This window comes from Callithrix jacchus, chromosome 11, assembly GCF_049354715.1.
Source record: "Callithrix jacchus isolate 240 chromosome 11, calJac240_pri, whole genome shotgun sequence".
Classification (NCBI taxonomy): domain Eukaryota; kingdom Metazoa; phylum Chordata; class Mammalia; order Primates; family Cebidae; genus Callithrix; species Callithrix jacchus.
In genome coordinates, this window is record NC_133512.1 from 105,061,397 (window position 1) to 105,089,388 (window position 27,992).

At 43.1% G+C, this 27,992-nt stretch overlaps 1 protein-coding gene and 2 gene segments (V, D, J or C); all 3 read right to left on the reverse strand.

The window, feature by feature from the left end:
- Positions 1-11,020: 11,020 nt before the first annotated feature.
- Positions 11,021-11,759, reverse strand: LOC100395241 (T cell receptor beta variable 6-1-like). The segment is given in 2 exon segments: positions 11,021-11,592; positions 11,681-11,759. Coding segments are annotated over 2 exon segments (423 nt in total).
- A 4,696-nt stretch (positions 11,760-16,455) lies between these two features.
- Positions 16,456-18,128, reverse strand: LOC108592926 (T cell receptor beta variable 5-1-like). The segment is given in 2 exon segments: positions 16,456-17,892; positions 18,029-18,128. Coding segments are annotated over 2 exon segments (459 nt in total).
- Positions 18,129-19,687: 1,559 nt separating this feature from the next.
- LOC144578245 (uncharacterized) lies at positions 19,688-27,778 on the reverse strand. Its single transcript, XM_078341989.1, has 3 exons — positions 27,270-27,778; positions 26,783-27,159; positions 19,688-19,768 (listed from the first exon to the last, which is right to left on the reverse strand). The coding sequence occupies exons 1-3, from the start codon at positions 27,700-27,702 to the stop codon at positions 19,688-19,690; spliced, it is 891 nt and encodes a 296-aa protein (XP_078198115.1). The 5' UTR covers positions 27,703-27,778.
- Between the last annotated feature and the right edge of the window lie 214 nt (positions 27,779-27,992).

The window sequence follows — 27,992 nt, forward strand, 5'->3', positions numbered from 1 at the left end:
TGCAATGACTCTGCAGGGCTGTGTCTTGGCTGCTGGCACAGAAATACACAGCAGAGTCACCAAGCTCCAGGGACTCAATGTGGAGATTTAAATGAGCTTTGTCTGGAGACTCAGGTGAGAAGCGATTTGGAACTGTTTCATTTAAAATGCGCTCCTTATTATTGTAGATAAACATTATCTTCAGAAGTTTCTTAGAGTCCTGCTTATACCAATACATAGCATTATGGCCCAGATTCTGTTCACATTTAAGGGACTCCTTCTTTCCCATCTGTGTGACCAGATATTTTGGAGTCTGGGAAACGGCTGAGTCCGAGGGACCTGCAAAGGAAAGAAGCAGAATTCAGGTGAATCCCAGGAGGTAGCCTGCTGTCGTCATGATGAAAAGGCTTAGGGACTCCAACAGGATCATGTCACCTGGGCCCAGGACTCACCTGCTCTCAGGAGGCAGAGAGCCACACAGCAGAGGAGCCTGCAGCCCATGGCAGAGTCAGGCAGAGCAGGCAAGGCCCAGGGCAGAATTCAGGTCTGCAGTGGTGAGAAGACTAGGCTGTGGTTTCCACTGCCACTGAGAGGACTGTGCCAGTGAGGTCACAGCCTGTAATCCTTCCCCTATTCTCAGGGTCTCCTCTAGCATGGCTCCTCCTTTTCCTGCACTTGCTCCTTTAAAGGAGTTTTTGGAATTCCTGGGAATAGTTGAGATGGTGGACTTGTGGCCTCCAGGATGTGTCTTTGACTGTCATTCCTGCCCCAGCAGCTCCCTTCCTCCCTGCTCCCTACCCAGAATCTGACCACCTCCTCCCTTCCTCTCCCTTTCAGGCCCTTCTCTCACAGTCAGGCTGGTTTTCTTCTCTGGATCTTTTCCTTCCTTTTCAAATAATGCAGGACATTTGTTCTTCTCTTGAATCTTTGCTCATTTGAGTATCTGACTAATGCCCAGTGACCACTCCTATTTCAGAAGAGATTGGTTTGCCAGTTCACCTCGCACCTGAGTACCAGCTGCAGCCACTTAAAAGAAGAATAAACTGCAGCCTTGCTCCCTGTGATGTTCTCAGCTGTCCGAGGAGCAGCGCTGATGGGAAACAGGATGGCGCTGGAGAGTAAGAAGTCACCATGTGCTGGGAATCAGTGGTGACGAAGGCAAACAACATGGCACTTGGACTGAACCTAAGTGGGGACTGCACTTCCTTTGAGTTGTCTACAGGCTACACTCCTTTTGGTACAAAACTTACAACCCAATGCCTAGTCTGGAATTTCTCAACCTGGGCGTTACTAATGTGTCAGATGAGATGACCATTTGTTGTGGGAGGCTGTCCTGTGCACCTAGGACACTTAGCAGCTTGCCTGGCCCCACCCACCTGATGCCAGTAGCTGTACCTCAAGTGACAACCAGAAGTTTCCCCAGACAACACTGAGTCACCCCCAGTTGAGAACCACGACCCTATGTATTCTGCTGAGAGTCCTTCCCTTCCCTGCCATCGTCCTTCCACCCCAGCCTTTGTGGAGGGGTAGGGACTCAGCTCCTCTGGCTGTGGTCAGTGAGGCCCAGCACTCAGCCCTCAGTGGCCTAAGTCAGTGGGTAATTCCCCAACGTTTGGGTCTTAGAGGGAAAGGCATGTGTGTTGGTACATTTATAAACAAAAACTTTCCACTGTTTCAAGGAAGAAAAACTCCAAGTCAGCAACTACCAAGAGGAACACTGGGAACTGCCACTGCCAGGAAGGCAACACACACACACACACACACACACACACACACACACACACACAGACACAGACACACACAGACACACACACATACACACACACACACACACACACACACACACTGTGTCTTTGGTAATGCTGTCATCTTCTGATGAAACCTTTCCAACAATAGACTCGGGTGGTTCATTTGTGATGTATTGAACACACTGCTGGCACTAGGGATGCAGCAATAAACAGGAAAACTCACTACTGTCCTTCTTGGAACTGCAAGCCTGCTTTACCTGTTTGTAGTCATTGAATGTCTACTTACTGCAAAGCTTGAGTTAACAACATACTCACGTTCATGATACTTACATTCCAACAAGGCAAAAAGCAATTCACACATTACCTATGCACTAAGGATACAAAATACACGTTACGTGGGGTCAGCCATTTAGTCAATATTTATGTTTACATACTTTATACAGTGTCTCATTTTCTCATCTATAATAGAATGGGCTGAAATAAATTATTTTCAACACTGTTCAGTCCTAAAATTCCGTGAGCATAACAGGTATACCCCAGGATACAGTTTTATTCATCCAGTGTCCCAGTAGCTACCCTCTTGCACCACACAGTTGACAAATGAAGGTTTTTAAAGGAAGAAAGCAAGGGACAAGGGAGAGGGGAAAGAAACTGAAATGACGAGAGGCCACATGTGGTGATGGTGATAACCATTGAACAAGCGGCCATTCTTAAAGAGCCGATTTTAAATAAACGTTGACCTCACTATTTCATGCAAGTGTTTTTGACCAAATTGGGTGAACAGCCTCTGGAAGAGATGCTAGAATGAAACTGATAGAAACTTGTCTTGCTGGAGGTAATGTTAATTCTGTTTTTCTTTTTTTTATTTTTGAGACGAGTCTTGCTCTGTCACTCAGGCTGGAGGGCAGTGGCGCTATCTTGCTATCTGGAAGCTCACCATAACCTCCGCCTCCAGGGTTTAAGCAATTCTCCTGCCCCAGCCTCCCAAGTAGCTGGGATTACAGGGGTGCACCACCACCCCCTGCCAAGTTTTTATGTTTTTAGTAGAGATGGGGTTTCAGCATGTTGCCCAGGCTGGTCTCGAACTCCTGAGCTCCACCTGCCAAAGTGCTAAGGTCACAGGTGTGAGCTGCTGCACCCTGCCTTCAGCCACTTATTAAATATGAGACCCAGGACAGCTGATTTCCCTCAGAGACACAAACAGGTAAAATAATTCTTATCCTGTACAATTTATGTGATTATTAAGGCAGATGACATGCAGAAGCCGTGCAGAGTGCCTAGGAAGGGCCTGTCAGCTCTCCAGGGCCTGAACCCTTCTAGCTGGCAGCATGTCCTTCATGGTCACTTCCTGAGTGGGAGCAAGAATGTCTCTGTCGTTTTCTGTGGGAACTAGTCTTTCCCAGTTACTCCCTGCAGGCCACCGCTGCCCCCTGCACCCTTTGGCAGGCCCCACCAGGCTGAGCTGCTTCATGCATCTGTCCCGCACAGACCTGAAACTAAAGGTTTGGTGGGTGGAGCGCCCACTTGCCCACATCACACCTTACTGGACTCTGCCTGCCCTGTCCCTGCCCTGACACTGATTCCCAGCCCTTGTGGCCCAAGCTCCTTCACCTCCACTGCCCAAGTAGACACAGAGAAAATGGAGGTAAACGGAGGCCTCGGGCACTTCTACTCTTCTCTGTCAATGGGGACTTTGCTTTTAACGCAGGATCCACTGTGAATCAAACCACTCTCCTGAAGCCAGAAGGCAGCCAAGCATACCCTTCAACCCTCCTCTCCTGGTCACCTTCCCACCCCTCACCAGGGTTCCCTGCAGCATTGTGGAGCCACAGCGCCTCCAAGTGGCCAACGTTCCACAGCCTCCTGGATTCACATCTGACCTGATGACCTCCATTGTCCAAACTGGGAACAAAGGTGGCTCACTGGCACTTCTACAGCCCCCATCTTCTCACACACACCCTCGATGCTTTCCCCAAGAGGCCAATTTACGGTTGATCTTCAAATTCACCCTGCGCCACGTGAGGCAGAAGGACACATGAACCAATCTTCTGAAGATAAACAATTATTGCACTGCTCTCTAAGTGCAATAATTGTTTATTTTACCTTCAAAAGATTGGAATTAAACAGAATTAAACAGACCCTTCATCAAGCAGTGTAAGGACGCCAAGCCCACCTAGACAAGATGCTGTGCATTGTTCCATGGCTCCTTTTGCTTAATCAGACCCAATCTTTTCATATTTTGTATTTAAATTAATATCACTAAATGTTACACGGTGTGTTTTATGAGAGGATTTTTTGATTTTACAAATTTATTTCTGAATTTGTAAAATTTTTAAATGAACAACCCTATCAGCTATAATTAGGCAGATTCGATTGGCGGTAACATCTGCTGTCACTCCCTGGGGTTAGGGAAGTGCCTATAAACTCTACCAGTGATCTAGTGATGCTCAGTAAATGCCACCCACAGAAACTGTTTCCACCTCCACAAGAAAATACACGCACCCTCACAAGCACACATTCACACAATATGTTTAATTGGCAAGGCTGATAAGGTTCAATTCCCGAGCACGGCTACTTTTTCTTTCAGTGTCTTAGGTTGATTTCTGAGAAGCAGCCTTGTTGATGTGTCCAGCCTCACCAAATCTCTAAAGATGTGGTCTTGGAAAGTAAGATTATGATGAGAAATATTTTTCGGCAAGATTGCGAGACTGGATAAAAGTGACTAAAACATAATGATTTTCTTTTTTTCAGAAGAACATTTGCAAATTCTGGTTTTAGACACAGGGTACTTTAGAGAACAAGTAATCAGTTATGACTGTCAAGAGAGACTTGCTTAGAATATTGCAGACTTTGTGTAGAAAACTGAGCCTATCCCTAGAGACTCTCCAGTATATTTCATGCAGGAGAAGTCTCTTGTAAAGAGAAGAAAACAACTCATAATATTCCAGCGTCTATATAAGTGGACTTGAATTTATTCATTTTATAAACATCAGGCAGTTTCCATTATATTCTTGGTTTGGCGTACGAAAATAAAGAGAGCTACATGGTAGAGTGCCAGAGAATGTCAGGGTGAGCAGTGGAGAGGAAGGCAGGTGGGAGACCATCCTTAACAGAAGGGCAGTGTCTAGCTATGTTGTGGGAAAATCAAGGTCCTTCTTGGCTGTGCCAGCAGTGAGTGCAAACGCAGAGGATGTGAGCGGCTGCTGAGTTTTACAAAGTCTTCTAAAACCGCTTGGTCACAGAAGGTAATCAGATCTGGATGGCGAGTGTTAGCAAGCATTCCTAGGAAAGTAGAATTCATCTTGGGAAAAGTGCAGAGCATGTTCTCCTTCGGAACCAAGGCCAATTGGACCTTCTCTGTGTTTGAGGAAGTACCTGACTTCCCTGAGGAGTTAACATCAGGGCCAGAAGTCCTGAAGGAAGACATCAGGACCCAAGAACTTGGGTTCTCACACCAGACAAGAGACTGCTGTTATTCCCAACTGGGATTGGCCGCAACGTGATACCAGTTGCTACAAGTCCTTCCTTTTTATTTTCTAGGTATGAAAAACATTTAGAGTGGGGAGAAGAGCATTCATGGTGCACAGAATCCCACTTTTCATCGCTTTCTGTTCTGTTTTTATTTTCAGTCATCTTTGATTAGCTTCTCTTTTCTTGACTTTTCCCAAATCTCAATTTCTTCTTCCTCAATTCAAAAATTAAACCCTGTTAGCATTTCCCCAGAGTATAATCCACCATTACTAACTCTAGTCACTTTGTTGTGTAAAAGATCTTTTAATCTTCATCCTCCTGAGTGAAATTTTATATCTTTTGACCAGCATCTCCCCAGCACCCCATCTCCACCGCAGCCTCTGGCAATTACTGCTCTAGTCTTTTGATCTGACATAATTTCCCTGAGGTCTTTAACTCAACAAGATGGGGATATTTTCTTTATAATAATGCTTATATTACTTTTTGTTTTCTTTTTTACTTCACATATATTATTTGTTATAAATATAAATAAGTATATTGTAATAAAATCTTCCACCTCTCTGTAGGCGAAGCTACAGTTCACATTTCGTTAGAGCAGGGCGTTTATTCTTTTTTTGCTTATTAATACACTCTTCCATTTCCACCCGTGTATGTTCACTCTCAGTGTAGGCAGGATTTACATCTTCTTTCAGCGCAGGTGTTTACAGTTGTGGTCTGAGTTCTGTTGGAGCCTAAGAATCAGAGCTGGTCCACTATTGGGACCATGGGTCTCAGGGGTCTCATGGATGAAGGTAAAAAAGATGGACACAAGGTGTAATGAAGTCCTTGAAATTGCATCCCAAAAGGTCAGGGAATTTCCATCTGTGCCCTCACTCCCCGGAGACACATGGCAACTGAGCAAGGACTGATTTGATAATGGCAAAATTAGAATGGGTTCAGAACAATCATTTGCTAGACGAAGAAGTTTGGTGTCTGCGGCACCACAACATTTTTCTGCCTAGTGTGAGCAGGCAGAAGTTATACTTCCCCAGGGAAGTGTAATTCCTCAACCAGTTATGCAGGACCCAGGCACATCTGTCCTGGCTGATCTGGGACATTCTGTCTTAACTTTGGTGTCTGGGGCTGTCTCTGAGGATTCCCAGAAAATGTCAGCTTTGATGACAGCTTGAAATTTCGAATATGTGAACCGTAGCTTCACCCATAGAGGGGTGGAGGATTGTATTACAATATACTTATTTATATTTATAACAAATAATACAGTGAAGTAACAAAGAAAACAAAAAGTAATATAAGCCTTATTATAAAGAAAATACCCCCAACTTCTTGAGTTAAAGACCTCAGGGAAATTATTTCAAATCAAAAGACTAGAGCAGTAATGACCAGAGGCTGGAGTACAGATGGAGTGCTGGGAAGATGTTGGTCAACAGATACCAAATTTCACTCATAAAGGTCTATTTGACTAGGATCAGTAACAGTGCATTGTGTTCTGGAAAATTTCTAACAGTACATTTCAAATATTCTCACCACAGGAAAGGATAAGGATTGAGGCGCTGCATATGTTAATTAGCTATATTTAGTCCTTGCAGCATGTACGTACATTTTTTAATGGCAAGCTGCACGTTATACATATATACAATCTTATTAGTCAGCATTCAAGTTCTAGAAACTGGATTTCCTGGGGAACCAAGTGACCCTGCGGCAGTAGTGGATGCCTCTCCACACGGGAGCAGTGGTGAATGAAAACAAAATGAAGAACCTCAGGGAAATTATTTCAATGATTGCTCACTCTAGGCAGAAGAAATGAAGTCTTATTCTTATCATGACTGTATTCATCAGGTAACTGCCACAAAAGCCACAAAGACTTTTAAGTCAAACAGGAAGAATGGTTTCCTCTTGTGTTGCAGAAAACTTCCAATGTGACAGGGATAGAAGAGGCTTCAGAAGAAAGAATGTTCCTGTGGATGAAGCTTCAGACTTCGCAGCTGCCAGACGCCCCGACACATGCAGGGGAAGAGGCCTGTTCCCTGCCCATGCCCGAACTTCTGTATGCGGGCAGTAACCTCCCGGTCCCGAAGAAGACTGCGTGTCCCAGCCCTGAAGGCCGAGGCTAAGATACCCATTGTTTGCCTTGGAGCCAGTGAGCTGGCTCTGAGAACTCAGATGAAAACAACTATAGTCATCTCTCTCTATCACCCATCTCACACACACACAGAGTGAGACTACTTGGCGTCTGAGGACTCACCTGCCCCCAGGTGACAATGGGCCACGATTGCTTCCACCACCCACATTTACAGTTACTGTGTCTCATGGGTGAATCTGTGACAGCTGTGGCCCAAATTTACTTCTTTTCCCTGGGGAGGGAGGAGCAAAGAGAGGCCACTGTTAAGGGTTTGTAGGAGCTGAGAAAAGAGAGAAAAAGATGAGGTTTGTGAGCAGAAAGGAGGAAGTGACGGTGCCACATTGTGGCTGAGCTGCTGGCACAGAGATTCATGGCCAAGTAAGTCTCCCTGCTCTGTGTGCTGGATCTTCAGCGTGGAGCCGATCCCCTCAGGCCTCTCTGCAGAGAACCAATCACTGGGCAGCCCTGATTTATCTGCTGCATCCTTGCCTTGGGAGTAAATTAGAAACCCTGCACCCTGCCCTAGGCTCTGTTGGTACCAATAAAGGATTGCATGACCCCAAATTGGATCTTCCCTGAGAGCTACATCTTTTCTCCCTTTGTTACCTTGTGTCTCAGGGACTGGGGGACTCCAGCACCTGTGTGATCTGCGGAGACAGGAGTTGGGAACTGAATGAGAAAAACAACTACAGTCATCTCTCTCACCCATCTCTCTCTCCCTCTCTCTCTCTCTCTCTCCCTCTCTCTCTCCACACACACACACACACACACACACACACACACACTGAAGCTGCTTGGTGTCTGAGGACTCTTCTGCCTCCAGGAGGCACAGGGCCACCCAGTAGAGGAACCTGGTGCCCAAGGCAGGGTCAGGGTAGGATGGGAGCTTTACCAGATCAGGGTCACTGTGAGCAGGAGCAGAGAAGGGAGGTCACCCTTGTCCCCATACTGAAGGTCCTACAGTGGCATCACATCCTCTCTTAATCCACACAACCACAGGAACAAAAGTTTATATTAGGATATACTTTGATGACTGATTTAAATATTTATGAGTTCCTTGTTTTTTGTTTGTTTGTTTTTTAAGACAGTCTTGCTCTGTTGCCCAGGCTGGAGTGCAGTGGCGTGATCTCAGCTCACTGCAAATTCTGCCTCCTGGGTTCAAGTGATTCTTCTGCCTCAGCTTCCTGAGTACCTGGGATTACAGGTGTGCACCACCACAGCAGGCAATTATTATATTTTTAGTAGAGATGAGGTTTCACTATGTTGCCCAGGCTGGTCTTGAACTCCTGACCTCAAGTGATTCACCAGCTTGGTCTCCCAAAGTACTGGGATTACAGGTGTGAGCCACTGCGCCCAGCCTATAAATTCCTTTTTAACAACATCAGTCCATGTGTCATTGCTTTGGGCTCCCATGCTGTCTGGACCTGGAGGCCTCACGCTGCATCTCCGAGTTGATCTTTTCATCCCACAGCCATTCCTCTGTCTGCTGGGCATGCTCTCTAGGATGTGTCAACAGCTATGCCAACACAAGGCACCAAAAGGTGATCTTATTGTCTTTCCTGCAAGTCAGGGTCCCCTGTGCCATCCCCATTCATGCTCAGCCTCCCCCATTCCCCCAGTCACTCGTGCCCAATGGGACTGTCCCATCACATGGGTCCCCTCACAAGCCGCACCTCATGCCTCTTTCCAGGGATCATTTTCCACCTTTGTTAACTATAGTTCAGAAAAGATACCTTGGTGGCAAACTCAGTGTTTCTTCTTTCTCTCCCTATAAATATGTTTCCCTCAATCTCAATTTTTAATAACTGAGAATTATAATTCTGCCTTGATGCTTATTTTTAATATCTTTCCTTGACTTTCACTGTTCCTTTCAGTCTATTCCACTGGGAGATACTGATCTTTTGGGCTACTTTTAAATCTTCTCTTTATCATTTGTGTTCCACAATTTCACCATAACATATGTTTTCATCTTACTTCATATTCATTTGACTTGTTGGAACAGAGGATTCAGGTCCTGAAACATGTCTTGAAGATTCTCAGCTACTGTCTCATAATTATCACCTATCATTCGCTATACTTTCGCTTTCTGACACTTCAATCATGTGTAAGAAAAATGGGAAGTTCCAGCAAAATATTATATATGTATATATCCTCATATACTAGAACCTACAAGCTTGTTTTATTCCTTATCTGTTAACTTTTCTTGTTTCCTATTTATTTCTGTGTTCCCTTCGAGGTAACTCCTCCAGAACTGTCTTTGACCTCAGTAAGAATGTCTTCTGAAAAAGCATGTCATCTTTCCTTCATTTCCATTTTGTTTTCAATGATAATCTTCATCAAGTCTGTGTTCTCTTTGACTATTGTGTTTCCTTGATAGTTTCTGACAGTCTCTTTTCTCTTGTTCACGTATCAATTCGCTCTCGTATGCCTTTAAATATATCACTTTAACTTATATATCTTTTAATGGCAAAATTACTTGTCTTCATATGTTTCAATTACTTATTGCTTCTACTCAGTCTTCTTCATTGATTCTTGTTTTAATTGTCTGAATAGTGGGAGTCTACGTATCTGACATTAATCTGTGGAATTTCAGAGAGGCTGGCATTGAGAGTGCAGAATGCCGTGTCCAAAGCCTTCCACTGCCTCCAGTCTCATCCCAGATGCATGGGGCCAAGAATTGGCTTCTGCACTCTGGGTGGCCAGACACACTCCTGGCTTTGGTTCCTGGGGTCAGAACATGCTCTCAGGACAGCCACAATGTTCCCTGTGGAACACAATTCTCATTTTTGTCATCTTTTATGATACAATCTCCATAAATTAGCACCTGTAAGGCTGTGTAGACATAACTTTCCCTACCTGCTTCTCCAAGAAAAAAATTATATAAATACATTTTCAGTAGAAAAAAGCTCCTAAGTCTACAGATAATCCCTCTTCTTTCCCTTTTGGTTCCTAACCTAAACATTAAAAAAATAACTTAGATATTAGAATTATGTAATGTAGACTTTATCTTCATTGAGTCTGAAGAACGTGTGATATTTTAAATTGGTAATTCCTAGACAAACTGAACAAACTGGTTTGCACAATGGTAGTCCAATGCTTGTTAAACAAGCGTGTCCTTCGATAAGCTCACAGCAGAGCATCTCAGGTACAGTTAACTCTAGATCTCTGCCAGGGTACAGCTGATCTAGAATGTTCCTGTTGTTGGTTTATCCACCCACCCGTCACTCCATCAGCCTGTCATTGGTTCACTCAACTATTATCTGTGAAATGAGTCTCCCTTCATGCCAGGCACAGCTGTTGGTAAATGTAACAAGCACAGCCTTCGCCTTTATGGAGTTCAAAATTGAATTGAGCAGAAAAATATTCAGACAAGTAAACTGGAGAACTCCAACTGTACTAAACTCTATTGACTAACAAGCACATGTTACCATCAGTGCTTATAATAGAAAAATTGATCTCAGCTGGAAGGCGAGGAAGCACTTCCCTCAACGGGGGCTGATCATGCTGAGATCTGAAGCACACGAAGGAGTTGGCCACTTGAGAAAAGAAGTCTCCAGCTCAGGGCAGAGGAAATGGACTTTGAAGTCACTGTGATGGGAAGGAAGAAGGCACAGAAGAGGGGGTCCCTTCATGGCTGCTGTAGAGAGGGGCAGGGAAGTGGAAGGTGGAGAAACACAACAAGGCTTTGATTGGTGACTGCTCATATGGAAAAGGTGGGACACTGGAGAGACCACGTGAGGGTGGGGCTGGGGGAACCCTAGAGAGAGGAAGCAGCATGGTCCCCAGGGAGAGATGGGAGTCTAGGTGGGTCTGAAATACAAATCCTATTTCATCCTGGGGGCCTCAGACCCAGGATGATAGGGTTCCAAGTTTCCTGACACAGAGAATTCTGCCCAAGGCATCACTGAGTCTTGGGTGGGAAGCAGGGCAGAGCCTCCCTGCCTTTATGTGCAGAGAGGAGACGGCCATGCAGCACTGTGGAGTCACTGCTGGCACAGAAGTGCACAGATGTCTGGAAGGGAGCAGCTGACTCCATCCTGAGTGGGAAATCCTTTGTGTTTGATCTGGAGACATTGTAGCCATCGGGGACTTCTCCTTTGTCAGTGGTACCTTCAGCAACTGAGTAACGAATCAGCCTCAGCCCCATGCCTGGGTCTTGTCGATACCAGTACATGCCGTCATGGTTCATATCCTGGGAACACTGCAGCGTCATGCTCTGTCCTGTCTTCAGGACCTGGAATTTTGGAGTCTGAGTGACACCAGCATTCACTGGACCTGCAAAGAAGAACAAATCCAATGCTGCAGCCCCAGTGGGAAAGCTCTGGGCCTTGATATCCACACAGGGGCCCTTCCCAGGACCCACCTGCCCACAGGAGACAAAAGGCGGCACAGCACAGGAGGCCAATGCTCATGGCAGGTGCTGCAGGATGGAGGAGTCTTCTGGGTCTGTGTGTTGATGAACGGGGAACAGGGCTCTCAAGGGAGTCATTCTGAGACCTCCTTCTCCCTGCCTGGGCCCCAGCGCCTTCCTGTCAGGAGAGGCCACGCCTCTTCTCCAGATGGTCAAATTCAAGATAAAGTGAACAATTTGGATGGGAAGAATGCCTTTGTCTGAATCGACACAGCCTTACAAGTTTTTCTTCGCGTTTTTGTAAACAGTTTGTAACTCAGTATAAATTTTATCCCTGTGATAATATAATTCCTCATTCATACACTGGTGTTAGTTATCTAAACATTTCTGTAATTTAGACTCTTAGGGAAAATCCTCATGTCTTCCTGGTGTTTTTGACTCCTGTGTCCCAAATACTCCTTCAAGTATCCTTTTCTAATTTGCTTAATTGACCATAATCCTGTTAAAGTCCTGTGCCTATCTTGGTTTTCTCTGTCATCAGGTCTCCAAATCCCAGGGGCAGGCTCATCAGCATTGGAGGAGTCATTTTGCTCTGTTTTTTGTCAATTCACTGACAGATGGGAGTCCTGACAAGCCCAGCTGAGCACCTTCAGCTCCACCCAGGGCTCTTGCTTTCTGTGCCTGGGGTGAGACCACAGCAGGCAGGACCACCTCATGCTGGTGACTGCCCTCTGTGGATGATGGTGGCCGCCCAGCGCTGCCCATGACCTGTGTGCACAAAGGGGTCCTGATGTGTGAGGGACATAGGGAGAAGAGAGAGGAAGCAGGCTCCGGGATAAGAAAAAGTGCTCTCATTTTATTTTAAATGTCATATTTCATAGGGAATATTCCCTTGGTCACAATTCTCACCACTAATTCATAATAATTAAAAAAAAAATCAAAACCTGTATCTTAGTGCACAGAGCCCCACACTTAAATGGACCCCGTGTTGCTGTCACATTGTCATGATCTTCAAGTTCCTTGTGATATTTGAACAAAGGATCTGCCAGTAAGTCACATTGCTGATCCTAAGTACATGGTTTTGTTTCATATTCTGCTTACCTCTGCTTGTGCTGGTTTCCTTTTCACACAAGCACATGACTAGAGTCCGAGTCACTCACCGTCTATGGGGTTTAGCAGAGAAGGATGCAGAAATTAAAGTCAGAGCAAAGGGCCACCTGGTGCTGAAAGTCACAGCCAGGATCCAATAAGTTCATGAGTGGGTGCCACGTCTGTGTCCGTGCTGGACCAGGAGGCAAACACCCAGGATAGGAGCCTGGTTCCAGGAAGAAAAGGGGATTTTGTAGCTGAAGGCTTAGATTTTATGAATTGGACACTTAGAGTCAACACAAAGAGGACCTTTCTTCCAATGTGACATCATGTCTCAACAAGGTCACTATTATTGTGTTTTGTTTGGCCCCAGGACATTCCGTGTGTGATCACGAAGCTCAGCTGCATATGTGTCTGATAAAACTCAAGCCATTTCCCTTAAAGATGATTAATTTTTATCAAAATATCATCATAAAATAATTGGAGTGAATGGGCAGATAAGAAATGAATGTAAATGAATATGTAAACTTTGTAGAATCTGCCTGTACCGGCTTGGAAGACCTTTGGAGGTCATTTCCTCACAACAACCATCTTCAGACAGAACTGTCTCTAACGTGGATCTGGTAGCTCTTGGCTCCAACCCCTTTTAAAACCATATGACTTTTCAGGAGCTCCTCATCCTGTTAACTATTTAGTTATGTATTAAAGAGGATTAGGCAGTAGAGGTTTTACAGTTCCACTAGAAATGTTCCTTAAGAAAACTACTCTTTTGCCGTGCAGAAGACTAGTCAAAACCTGTGGAGTTTGTGGGTATATATCCAAAGGATTATAAATTGTTCTACTATAAAGACACATGCACAGAAGCTGTGGAGTTTGATTAGGTCCCATTTGTCTATTTTGGCTTTTATTGCCAATGCTTTTGGTGTTTTGGTCATGAAGCCCTTGCCTACGCCTATGTCCTGAATGGTTTTGTCTAGATTTTCTTCTAGGGTTTTTATGGTGTTAGGTCTCATTAGAGTGAATCAGCAACCAACAGAATGGGAAAAAAATTTTGCAGTTTATTCATCTGACAAAGGGCTGATATCCAGAATTTACAAAGAGCTAAAACAGATTTACAAGAAAAAAACAAGCCCACTCAAAAGTGGGCAAAGGATATGAACAGACACTTTACAAAATAAGACATACATGAAACCAACAAACATATGAAAAAATGCTCATCATCACTGGTCATTAGAGAAATGCAAATCAAAACTACATTGAGATACCATCTCATGACAGTTAGAATGGCGATCATTAAAAAATCTGGAGACAACAGATGCTGGAGAGGATGTGGAGAAATAGGAACATTTTACATTGTTGGTGAGAGTGTTAATTAGCTCAACCGTTGTGGAGACAGTGTGGCGATTCCTCAAGGACCTAGAAATAGAAATTCCATTTGACCCAGCAATTCCATTACTGGGTATATATCCAAAGGAATATAAACCATTCTATTATAAGGACACATGAACACAAATGTTCATTGCAGCACTGTTTACAATAGCAAAGACCTGGAACCAACCCAAATGCCCATCGATGATAGACTCGACAGGGAAAATGTGGCACATATACACCATGAAATACTATGCAGCTATCAAAAACGATGAGTTCGTGTCATTTGTAGGGACATGGATGAACCTGGAAACCATCATTCTCAGCAAACTAACACAAGAACAGAAAATCAAACACCGCATGTTCTCACTCATAGGCAGGTGTTGAACAATGAGAACACATGGACACAGGGAGGGGAGCATCACACACTGGGGTCTGTTGCGGGGAAATAGGGGAGGGACAGTGGGTGGTGGGGAGTTGAGAAGAGGCAGCATGGGGAGAAATGCCAGATATAGGTGATGGGGAGGAAGGCAGCAAATCACACTGCCACGTGTGTACCTATGCAACTATCTTGCATTGTTCTTCACATATACCCCAAAACCTAAAATGCAATTAAAAAAAAAACTGCTCTACAAACTTTCTCTAGTGAAAATCACATCACTGCTTGCTGGAGATGTAGAGAAACATTGTAACAGGGCATGAGGGAATTTTCTGGGTCATGAAGATGCTCTACATCTCAGTAGAGATGAGGTTGCATGCATATGTACATCACTCAAAAATCACTGATCTGCTTATTTAAAATTTGTAATGTTTATATAATTTGTATATCGGTAATACTGAGTTTTAAATGCCTGAGGAGAGATATATGCTACGTTCTTTAGGTAATACTGTCAAAGTAATCATCATGCATATATGTTTCCATACTGTGACTTCCTGAGTCCTCAGCCTAAGATTTCCAGGCAAAATGTGTCTTTATCTGCCTTTGGGTATTGGTGCAGTGAACAGGCTGTCTGAGATTAGCAAAGGAAATCAAAATAGCTAGATTTCCACTGTGTGCTAAATATTTTATGGTGTTAAATTTTGGACACAACTCTGCAGATGGAGAGTATTAGTCTCATTTTATAGATAAGAAAAAAAAAAAAAAAAACACTAAACTAAACCTAACCAGCCCTCCCCAGGGTTCCCTGCAGCATTGTGGAGCCACAGCGCCTCCAAGTGGCCAACATTCCACAGTCCCATGGATTCACACCTGACCTGAGGAGCTCAAGATTGTCCAAGTCAGGAACAGAGACGCCCCCACTCCAACCCCTGCAACCCCCACTCTCTCATACACACCTTGTGTATTACTTTCCAAAAAGGGTTGATTTAGGGTGGAACTTCAAATTCACCCTTGGCCAGTGGAGACAAAAGACACATCTTGATTGCACGAGAAATTACGGTTACATCATTGCAATAAACATCCTAAGGTGGAAGAGAGGAGCCAGATTATAGAGGCCACAGAATGAAACAGTGTGAGTTTATGAAGCCAATATGGGCTGAAAACACTACATTACAGAGCTCGCTTTGATCATTCAGACCCACATAGTTTCACACATTGTATTTAGTTTATTCGCAAATTTTAGTTAGCACATTCTATAAAGGGGATTTTTCAATTTTACAAATTTATTTCTGAATTTATAAAATCTTGAAATAAACTATCCTATCAGGTATAACTAAGCAGATTCAGTTAGGTCTGCTCTTTCCCATCCTTACCCAGAAGTGCCTAGAATCTCTGTCAGTAAACCAGCACCTCATAAAATATTCCCGGTGGAGAAACTCTTTCTATGTGAGTAGTATCCACAAGAAAACACACACATACACTCACATTCACAAACACACACACTCACAAACACATATCTTTTCATTGTCAAAGATGATAAGATTCCATTACTGAGCAAAGCTAGTTTTTTGTTCTCAATGTTTCAGGTTGATTTCATCAAGGGTGATAAAGAAGCACCTTTGACGATCTTCGCCAAATCACTAAAAATGTGGTTGTGGAAGGTGTGGTTATGGTGAGGAAGTTTTTTTTACAGGATTATGAGTTTTTACAAATATTACTGTACCATAATTCCTTTCTTAAGTGATTCTTCAGTCAGCAGAAATAACATAGTTTTCTTCACTCCAAAAGAACATTTGCAAATTCTAGCATTAGATATCCTTTGGGAACTTGACAGGACTGGTCATCAATCCTGACTGTGAAGACATAGTTGCTAGAATATTACAGAAGTTATATGAAATACTAAGACTTGTCATAATCATTTTCCATTGTATTTCAAGTGGAGTCCCTTGTAAATAGAAGACACTAATTAATCACACTCCAAGATTCTCTATAAGTGGGCAATAACTTATTAATTTTACAAACATCAAAGGGTATCAATTATATGCCTGGCTTTTCCTGTAAAATAAAGAAAAGAGAGTGATATAGTAGAATCCCAGGAATGTCACAGTAAGAAGTGAAGAGGAAGGCAGGTGTGAGCCAGTCCTTGACACATGATCAGTTTCTGGTGCTGTCTTAGGAAAACAAAGGTACTCCCAGGTCATGGAAATAGGAAAAACGCTGAGGATGTAAATGCTGCTGAGTTTTAGAAAATGTTCAAAGAGCGTTTGATCATAAAAGGTAATTGGATTTGGGATGTGAGTGTCAGAAAGGGATCCAGAGAAGCAGAATTTATTTCGGGGGAAACTGGAGAGTGTGTGCTCCTTTAGGAACAAGGGTGATTTTACCTTCCTCTATGTTTTGGAAAGTACCTGGAGTCAGGGTTAAGGCCAGAAGAAGGAAGACATCAGAAACGAACCAGGGCTCTCATACCAGACAAGTGGCTCTTTGGTGATGTCCCCTACTGGGACTGGCTACCAGGTGATTCCAGTTGCCAGAAAACTTTACCTTATATTTTATAGGTATTGAAAACTTTGGGAGGAGGGGAAAGAGAGTTCATGGTACAAAGAACACCACTTTTCATCATCGTCTGCTCTATCTCTATTTTCAGTCATCTTTCGTTTTCTCTCTCCTTGACTTTCCCCAAATCTCAATTTCTTTTCCCTCAGTTGTATAAAGCAAACCCTGTGATTCTCCCTTCTACACTATGCTGTTATCAACAATCTTGACCACAAAATGAGATCCCTTGTCCTGGAAAAGAGTGTACCAGCTGTTAAATTACAAACATGCCCTCTACCCGGTAGCTTACCATGTCAGCAGAGAAAGTAATTCTGCAGTCAACCTACAGAAGCAGCATCATCCTCTGAGCAGCCCCTCTTGGCCTTGTTTCCCCCAGCCCTGAGTAGCAGAAAGCCCCAGGCTGTGCGTCCTAGCATCCTAAATTACCTGTCTTTCCCCCTGCAGTCCCAGGTTCTCACAGATATGACAGGGCTGATGCTGCTGCACATTGGGCCGGGGAGGTTTATGCACAGAATGTGGTTGGCTTTGTAAGGCTGTGCCAAGCTGCTGGCACAAAGATAAAGGGCCGAGTCCCCCAGCTCCAAGGCGTTCACATTCATCTCAGAGGTAGAGTTAGAGAACTGGTGCCCTGAGAATCGATCAGGGAAGTTTCCTTTTTGTCTCTCTATCGCATTGTAGTATTCAAAGAGGAACTGAGGGCCCTGTCCTGGGGCCTGTTGGTACCAGTACACACTGTTATGCCCAGAGACAGGGGAGCACTTCAGTGTCACTTGCTGTCCTCTCATTTTGATCAGGTGTCTTGGAGTTTGTGTGACTTCAGCCTCTACCAGGCCTGTAGGAAAAGCAGATGGAAAATGAGAAAAGGAGACAGCCTGGTGGTACCTCCTCCTCAAGGTAAAGTGGAGGACACGGCGGGGTGGGGGGGGCAAGCTCAGAATGGGGGTGCTGTCCTGTCTGCGGGGACTCACCTGCTACCAGGAGACAAAGCAGCATCCAACAGAGCAGCCTGGAGCCCATGGCACGAAGGGGAAGGCAACACTGTGTCTGTGCTCAGGGCTAGGTCCTCCTGGGGAGAAGCTGAGTTCTCAGCCTTGCTTTTCCTGATGGGAGGGGTATCCTGTGATGTCACTGTCCAGTGTCCTCCCCTTTCAGGCTTCCTGAGATCCAGTGCTTCCTGTTCTGCACAGCAGAATGCACTGTGCTGCGAGGGAGACAGAGAGAGGCTGGGGAAAGAACACAGAGGGAGCCTGAGGGTGCCTTGGATGAAGCGTGCTCCAGAGGCTTCCCACCTGTGCCTAGATGCTGAGAAATGCTGAGTGTATGATAAAATATATTGTTTGCTAAGAAGAATGATGGCAAGAAAAACCTATCTGCCTCCCAACCAAGTGGAAAACTAGTTGGGGCATCTAAAGTAGCATTGTTTTAATGGGTGTATAATATATGTGTGTGTGTATATATATATACACATATATATACACACACACACACACACACACACACATATACATATATATACACACCCATTAAATATAAATATAAATTTATGCACACCCATTAAATATAAATATAATTAAATATATATTTTACACCCATTAAAACAATTCTTTAAGCAAGGGATATGTGACCTAGTCCCGTGGCTCCCTCATGGAGAATACTTTTTAGTTTGTCCTTGATCAGTGGTAAGGAGGCGCCAGTTGCCTACCTAGGTTCTATGAGAAAACACAGAACACCTGTTTGTTAATAATAATCACCTGTTTAGAGAGAATAACTACGTGGGTCAGAGTCTGCTCAAGGCCCTCAGCCTGGAATGCTGAGAGCCCTGAGGCTCTCAGCTCAGAAGGAGGTTGGCCCCTGGATAGTCCCACTTCGCTGTTCTATCTGGGTGTCCTCATCTTAACGCCTTCCGTGCTGCCTGGGTGGGGTCTCTACGGGGTTTTGGGCATCGCATCTCTGATAGGATGTTAGGCTGTGATGTCACTGCTCTGATGTCATAGTCCCTGCAGGTTCTTATGCATCCTGCCTCCTTTGTTAGATCCCTGACTTACCTGATCCAGGAACCCTGCTTTTTGCTGTAAATACTCTCACATACCACAAAAGGCTGAACTGGGCTTCTCTAAGCTGGGCTGGGGTTAGACTGCAAGTCCCTCCCACAGGTCCTTTGCTTTTCTTTTCATGGGCAGTTGCTTCTCTGTCTGTCCCTGCCCAGGACATGCAGGTTGTCCCATCCCAGCAGGGACATCCCAACTTTATTCTCCTTTGCAAGCTCACAGAGACTTCCCAACCCCTGCGTAGCTGAAGTACATGGCTCCCTGATGGGAAGCACAGCTGCAATTTTATGTATATGTCATCGTACCTTCTAGTGAATATCAAGCAAGGCTGCACCTTAACCCTCTGTGTTCCAGGCTGCTGGCTCTGTGCACAGCCCAGAGACATTTGGAGCTCAGTGATTCCAGCACCCCTGTGTGGCCCACTGCACAGTAACCAAGATTTTGCTATTGTTAATGGACTGAATACTTATGTCCCCTCCAAAATACAACCCCCAGGGAGACCATATTTGATGATAGGTTCTTTATAGAGGAAATTATGTTTACATGAGCTTATACAAGTGGAGCCCTGATCCAGTATGATTAGTATCCTCTGAGACGAGACATCTGATGGCTGGCTTGTTCCCTCTCCATCATGTGAGGATTCAACCAGAAGAGGGTGCTCTGCAAGCCAGAAGGAGGGCCCTCACCAGAGCCCCACGTGCTGGCACCCCCATTTTATACTCTGGAGTTATGGAAAAAAAAAAGATTTGTGTTTAACCCATGCAGTCTATTCTATGTGCTCTGGCTGTCTGAGCTGATGGATACAGCCTTTCTCACATGGTAGAAGGGACATGGGACATGTTTAAATTAGGAACTTATTCACCATCTTGCCTATTCTACTGTTTTTCGAGGGGAACTAAAAGAAGCCCCCACATTTTGAAATTTATCTTCTTCAAGATCACTTTTTGCATTGTAAGGGAAAACAGGTGATAGAAAAGAAATTTTGCCCTTGAGAAAATTCTGATGATGGAAATGATGCAAATCTGGTCTAGCTCAGGCAGATGTGCTGCAGGAAGAACTGTGCCAGAAATCACACCAGGTCATCCTGTCTCCCTCCCTGCAGGCACGCTCTCGGGGATTTGTGGATGAGTTATTTAAAGTTCTTTTTTCTGTGATGACTCCAGCCAGCTTGCTCAAAGCAGGCCTCTCAGGCCACTCTCTGCTACGTGCCCACTAATCAGCTTATCCAGAAGTAAAAAAAACAATACCCACTGTTCCCATACTGCTGGGGAATTTGTTTCTTTTCCATCCATCCTCTCTCTTTTAGAAATTCTCTTTTTGCCTGAGTTCACTGACAATATCCTGTTGCCCATTTTCCCATATATGGGTAAAGATATGTGCAGATAATGATTAAATTTATAAGTTTTTATTTGTGATTCTAGAGTAAGTTAAGAAGGAGAGGCCAGACTGGGTTTAAAAGGAAACATGAGACTTGGAAAAACAGAATCTGAGAAAGATGCCATTGCAGAACCACTACCCTTCGATTGCTACTTCTGATTTAGCTCATTTCCGATCCAAATTCCTTTAAATATCTACATTTGACGTATCTTTTATCATAGTTTAAGAATAGTTACATATAGAGAGCAAATGTGGACATCGTCATATGAAGTATTTTCTTAGTTTTTAAGTCCAAAGGCAAACGACCCCATGAGAAATGAATGAAAAGAGATTGCAGTCCAGCTGCATGTGACATTGGTGGTCACTAGCCAACGTGCCACTTAGCTACGATCAATGACCAATACCTTTCCAAGACACCGTCCAGAGGACAAAAATACCCTACTGAGGAAGTACTCATGGTATAAACCAGTTAAAATTCATGGACAGAAACAAGTGGCACCACTGTGCTCTAGCCTGGGTCACAGAGCAAGACCCTGTTTCAAAAAAAAAGGGAAGGTTCCGCTATCTTATTTCTTTTTTTTTCTTCCTTCTTTCTTTTCTTAATGTTTTTTTTTTCTTTTTTTAATTTTTTAATTGCATTTTAGCTTTCGGGGTACATGTGAAGAACATGCAAGATGGAGAACATCATTCTTATTTCTTACACAGAAAGTTTAGAAGAAAACATAACCAATCAACCTCAGACAATATAACTTGATTAGTAGCAGCCGACCAATTACCTGGATTATCATTAAGTGAGGTCAAATAAGTAAAAGAGAAACACAAAAATGTCAGATGTTAAGCAAATAAACTGTACAATTAAAGTTAAAATATAACGGCAAAAATGGAAAAGACAATAACGAAGAGAGAAGTCTGAAAAGCACAGTCACTACAGGTCTCAGGAAAGGCTTCCTGGAAAAAAATAGGGAGCTAAGTAGAGAGCATGGCTACCTTGTACCAAGCAAAGGGGCTAAATGATTACCTGGCACACAGTTATGCTAATGATCTGGGGAAGTGTATGGAGTAATTAGAGATGACAGGATCTACCTTGAAAGCACAATATTAGAAAGCTGCATCGTCCGTTGGAATGTGTGCTGAGTTTTCCCTCTTACTTCAATTTGTAGGATTTTGGCCCCAATGAATCCATTTTCACCTCTATAGCCTTGCTCATGTAGCCCCTCTATAACTAAAATGGGGCATTATCATAGAAATCCCACTTCTGCCTCTGGCTGAAATCAGGTCGTGCTGACTTGGTAAAGACATTGCTCACTTTTCCTACTATGTAAGGCAGAAGGAAACCCTTCCTTCACAGAAACTCCAAAGCCATTAGCATGTACTTCTTTCTAGAGGTGATTAAATTTCTCTTTGTGGGAACTCTTGTTTGTTCCTTCCAGCCTCAGAATTCTATGAGAGCACAGTCATATAAAGGGACATGTAGATAGCACTAGCCCTATGCAATAAACACATGAAACAAGATTTACCGGGGAAAACTCACAAGCAAGAAGCAGGAACACTAACTCAATTATCCACCCCTTCCTTAGTCCATGCAGAGATGTGTCGGACAGGCATAGCTCCATGCATTGTGGAAAGACTGCCAAAAGAAGGATCCATCACTATTCTGCCATATGTATTACAGAGAGAGTAGGAGGTGCACATTTAAGGTCTACTTATAGTAGAATACATAGCAGGAGTAACTTCTGGGCTGGCAAAGTGGCCTTGTGTGACTGGAGATTAGAGGTATACCCAAGCCAGTGTTGCTAGGGCCAGCTAGATGCCTTTGCACTATCTCACTCTTACTGAGTTCATTACCTGCCAACTATTGATAAGGGTGAAGGTAGAGAGATAAAATAAAAGCAGAAAGAAGGATACTCTCATTTCACAGGGGTTGTGTCCAGGTACCAGCAAGAAAGTGGAAAGGAAAATTTTCAGGCTGAGGAAAAAGTTTCACAATATGTATATAGGACTAGGATATTGTATCCAGATTATATAAAGAATTCCTATAAACTATATAAAAGAAATATAATTTAACTTTTAAAACTGGGCAAAAGCATTACAAGGCATATGAAAAAGACATATCTGCAAATGTTAATAAAAACATTAAAATGTTCTTGACATTATTAATCCTTAGAGAAATGCAAATTGGAACTCCAATGAAAGATTAATATTATGCCAATAAAGTCAACAGAAGACAAAATAAACAAATTCCCCCAAAACACAATTACTCAAAAAGCAGTAGATAACTTGAATGTATATGGGGATATTCAAAAATACATATGGACGTGGATTTAAAAATTGAATTCATAATAATTAAAAACTTTTCCAGAAAGAAAACTCCAGGCCCAAACTTTATTGATAAAATTGACCAAGTTTATCAATTTACAAATTGTGAGGAATAAATAATACTAATATTAACATAGATGCCAAGATCCTTAACAAAAATAAATTAAGTTTAATTCACAATGTATAAAAAAGATTAGTATCTAATCTCTAGGTGAAATTTGCCCTAGAAATGCACAATTGGTTTTATATTTGAAGAGCAATTAATGTAAGTTACCATATATAAAAATTATTTAATTGCATGAAAAATTTTCAACAAAATATTAGCAAACCGTATCCAGCAGCACATCAAAAAGTTTATCACGATCAAGTAGGCTTCATTTCTGGGATGCAAGTTTGGTTCAACATACACAAATCAACAAATGTGATTTACCACATAGACAGAACTAAAAACAAACCTAGATGATCATCTTGATAAACATAGAGAAGGCTTTTGATAAAATTAAACATGTCTTCTTGTTAAAACCCCTTCAACAAACTAGGCATTGAAAGTACATACTTCAAAATATTAAGAGCTGTCTATCACAGAGCCAACATCACACTGAAGTGGCAAAAGCTGGAAGCATTGCAGTTGAGCATGTGAACAAGACAAGAACCCTCATTCTCAACATTCCCATTCGAAACAGTAGTGGTAGAAATAGAAAGAGCAATCACACAAGAGAAATACAAGGCATCCACAAAAGGAAGAGAGGAAGTCAAACTGTCTGTAACTATCTATACCTAAAAACCCTATAGTCTCTACCCAAAGGCTCCTAGGTCTGAATAATAACTTTAGCAGAGTTCAAGGATACAAAAATCAATGCACTGAAATCAATACTATTTCTATACATCAGAACATCCAAGTTAAAAGCCAAATCAAGAACGCAATTCCATTCATAATAGCAACAACAACAACAAAATACACCTAAAAATCTCAGCTAACAAGAGAGGTGAAAGATATTTACAATGAAAATTATAAAACACTAATGAAAACCATCAGAGGCAACATGAAAAATTGAAAAAAAAATTATGCTTATTGATAAGAAGAATTAATGTGGTTAAAATCAATGTTATTCCTATCAAGCTACCAATGTCAATTTTCACAGAATTAGGTGAAAAATTCTAAAATTCATTTGGAACAAAAAAAGAAGAAGAAGAAGAAGCTTGAGTGCCCAAAGCAATCCTGAGCAAACAGAGCAAAGCTGGAGGCATCACACTACCCAACTTCAAACCATGCTCCGAGGCTACAGTAACTGAAGCAGCATAAGACTAATACAAAAGCAGACACATAGACCAATGGAACAAGTTAGAGAGCCAGAGATAAATCCACCCACCTAAAACCAGCGATAACAAAGTCAACAGTAACAGGCAATGCGGAAGGGACTCGCTGCTCCCCAAATGATGCCGGGAAAACTGGCCAGCACATGCAGGAGGTTGAAACTTTCTTTCACTATATACAAAAACCAACTCATGACTGAGTAAAGACATGAATGTAAAACCTAAAACTAAGAAAGACAGAAAACCTAAGAAGAAAATCTAAGAAATACCATTCTGGACATAGGACCTGGCAAATATTTCACGATAAAGACTCTGAAACCAATTGCAACAAAAACAGAATTTGACAAATGGGACCTAATTCAACTAAAGAGTTTCTGCACAGCTGAAGAAACTACAAACAGACTAAACATACAACCTACAGACTTGGAGAAAATATTCGCAATCTATGTATCTGACAAAGGTCTAATATCCAGAATCTATAGGAAGCTTGAACAAATTAACAAACAAAGAACAAACATCTCTATTAAAAATGGGCAAAGGACATGAATAGATACTTTTCAAAAGTAGACATACATGCAGCCAACAAACATATAACAAATGTTCACTATAACTAATCATTAGGAAAAATGCAAATGAAAACCACAGTGAAATACCATCTCATACCAGTTAGAATAACTATTAATAAAAAGTCAAAATATAACAGACCCTGGCAAGATTGCAGAGGAAATGGAAAGCTTATGCACTGTTGGTAGGAATGTAAATTAGTTCAACCACTGTAGAAAGTAGTATGGAGATTTTTCAAAGAACTAAAAAAAACCTACCATTTGACCCAGCAATCCAATTACTGGTTATATACCCAAAGAAATACAGATCATTCTGTCATAAGCATACATGCACACATATGTTCGATGCAGCACTATTCACAATAGCAAAGACATAGAATCAACCTAAATACCCATCAATGTGGACTGGAGATACTATGCATCCATAAAAAGAACAAAATTGGGCCGGGCGCGGTGGCTCAAACCTGTAATCCCAGCACTTTGGGAGGCCGAGGCAGGTGGATCACGAGGTCAAGAGATCGAGACCATCCTGGTCAACATGGTGAAACCCCGTCTCTACTAAAAATAAAAAATTAGCTGGGCATGGTGGCACGTGCCTGTAATCCCAGCTACTCGGGAGGTTGAGGCAGGAGAATTGCCTGAACCCGGGAGGCGGAGGTTGCGGTGAGCCGAGATCAGGCCATTGCACTCCAGCCTGGGTAACAAGAGCGAAACTCCATCTCAAAAAAAAAAAAAAGACCAAAATTATGTTCATTTCAGCAACATGGATAGAGTTGGAGGACATTATCCTAAGTGAATCAATCCAGGAACAGAAATCCAGACACCACACATGTTCTCACTTATAAGTGGGAGCTAAATATTGAGCACACATAGACACAAACAAAGGAACAGTAAACACTGAGGCTTGAAGGCTGGGGGTGAGAGGAGGGTGAGGATTAAACAACTACCAATTGAGTATTAAGCTGATGACTTGGGTGATGAAATTATCTGTATACCAAAGCCCCATGACATGCAATTTACCCATGTAACAAGCCTGGACATGTAGCCCTTAAAACTAAAATAAAAGTTGGAAAGACAAAATTTTTTATAATCATCTTAATAGATACAGAAAAAATATTTTTAAAAAAATTCAACATTCTGATTAAAAACTCTTAGCAAACTAGGAACAAATAAAAAATGTTCTCTACCTGATAAAAGACATTCATGGAACATCTACAGTTAATATCACACTTACTGATCAAAAACTGAAAAATGACTGTATGCTTTTTCCCTAAGATTAAGAAGAAGACCAGAATGCCCATTCTCATCCTTTCTATCCAACATGGCCATGGAGATCCTAGCAAAGCACACAGTGGGTAGGCGATGATGTTAAACAGCCTTTATTCACAGAGGATCCAAAGAAGAGTCGTGGAAACCACGGGACATGAAGTGTCAGGAGAGCACAGCTTTTCACAGGACAGTATCTGGCCCAGTGCAGGGTGTGACTCTGTGGTGACACAGGTGATTGTTGAGTGGGTTCTTATAAAAATCTTAAGCTAAACGATCGTTCTTACAGCATGCTTGCTTTATTTCATGATTTTATTTTATTTTTATTATTTATTTGTTTTTAGACAGAATCTTACTCTGTCGCCCAGGCTGGAGTACAGTGGCACGATCTCGGCTCACTGCAACCTCTGCCTCCCGGGTTCAAGTAATTCTCCTGCCTCAGCCTCCCAAGTGGCTGGGACTAAAGGTGTGCACCACAACATCTAGCTAATTTTTGTATTTTTAGCAGAAACAGAGTTATTGACCAGGCTGGTCTCGATCCCCTGACCACGTGATCCACTCATCTTGGCCTCCCAGAGTGCTGGGATTACAGGCATGAGCCACCCTGCTTAGCCTATTTCATGATTTTAAAAAGCATTTAAAGAAAACTAGATCTAAATATGTTTATGTTTTTAAAAAATCAGTTGACAGGGCAGAGTCACACTCAGGCAAAAAAAAAAAAAAACAAAAAACCCACACTCTGAATATATGCATAGTGTATAAAGTTGCCACATAGATGAATTAGCAGGTGCCATGGTGTTCTGAAGCTTCTGTTGGGGCTCTTGCAGGAAGTGTTAACCCAAGCCCTCTGTGCTCCCCACAGCTTCCTGCCAGGCCCCAAAGGTTTCTGCACAGGAAAACGGTGACTCTGCAATGCTGTGTCTTGGCTGCTGGCGCAGAGATATAGGGCCGAGTCTTCCGGCTGCAGGGCATGTAGGTGAAGGTATAAGTGAGAGCTGTCGGGGCATTCAGGTGAGAAGTGACTGGGCACACTTTCATTTACAGAGATTTCCTCATAGTTGTAGATAAACATGAGCTCTGGTGGCTTCTTAGCTTTCTGCTTGTACCAGTACATAACATTGTGCCCCAGGTGTTGTTCACATTGCAAAGACTTCTCATCTATCATTCCCATGACCAGGTGTTTTGGTGTCTGGGTAACTCCGGTGTCCATGGGGACTGTGGGGAGAAAGGGACACCATTCAGGCAGAGCCCAGGAGGGGGGCTGTTGCTGCAGCCACAAGGAAAAAGCTTGGAGTTCAAGGACAGGCAATTTGAACCCAACTCACCTGCTCCCAGGAGACAGAGCAGCGCATAGCAGAGCAGCCTGCAGCCCATGCTAGCCTGGGGTCTGAAATGGGGCCTCTGCCTGGGATCCTCTGGGAGAGCGGCTGGGCTCTGGTCTCCTTGGCCCTGGTTGGTGGTTTTTCCTGTGATGTCACTGCTCATGACAGTTTCCCCAGACGCAGGGGCTGTTTGCTCCTGATTGCTTTGCATCCTCTCTAAGTTCTGACAGAAGGTAGATATGAATTGGCCGGGTTGGGATGAATGGCCTGGGCAGAAAGGGCAGAGCCAGCTTTTTATTTCCCAAGGATATTCCTCTGACAGGGGCTCCTTTGCTCTCAGCTGCTTCCTCGTTAGGTAGATCCTCCCTCTATCTCTGTCCCGCTGTCTTTCAGGACCCCTCTCAGCAACAGACCACTCCCATTCAGGGAATCTCATTCTCCCTTGGGGGATCACGGGAGACAGCGCCTTTCAAAACGTCCCTTCCCTCAACATCTAAGCGTGGTGGAGCCCTTTTTGCCTGGCTCTGTGGAGGGATGATGACTGCATGACCACAGATGCAGTGTGGACCAGTGCCCACCATTCAAAACATTTTTTGGTAAAGCACAGATGACCATATATCTTGGGGTAGGAATCTTTTGTCTCTATAATAAATGAATGATTGAATTGATGAATGCAAAAAAGACGGAAACAGAACAGCCAGGACCCACTCTCCTCTCTAAAGACTA

What these genes read in the sequence shown, in the direction of transcription:
- LOC144578245 (XM_078341989.1), bottom strand. Translation starts at nt 27,702, where the DNA reads ATGAGATTCCCTGAATGGGAGTGGTCTGTTGCTGAGAGGGGTCCTGAA. An exon ending in GCTCTGTCTCCTGGGAGCAG is followed by an intron (nt 27,160 to 27,269) that starts GTGAGTTGGGTT and finishes TTCTCCCCACAG; the next exon opens with TCCCCATGGACACCGGAGTT. An exon ending in GGGGAGCACAGAGGGCTTGG is followed by an intron (nt 19,769 to 26,782) that starts GTTAACACTTCC and finishes TCTGGCTTGCAG; the next exon opens with AGCACCCTCTTCTGGTTGAA.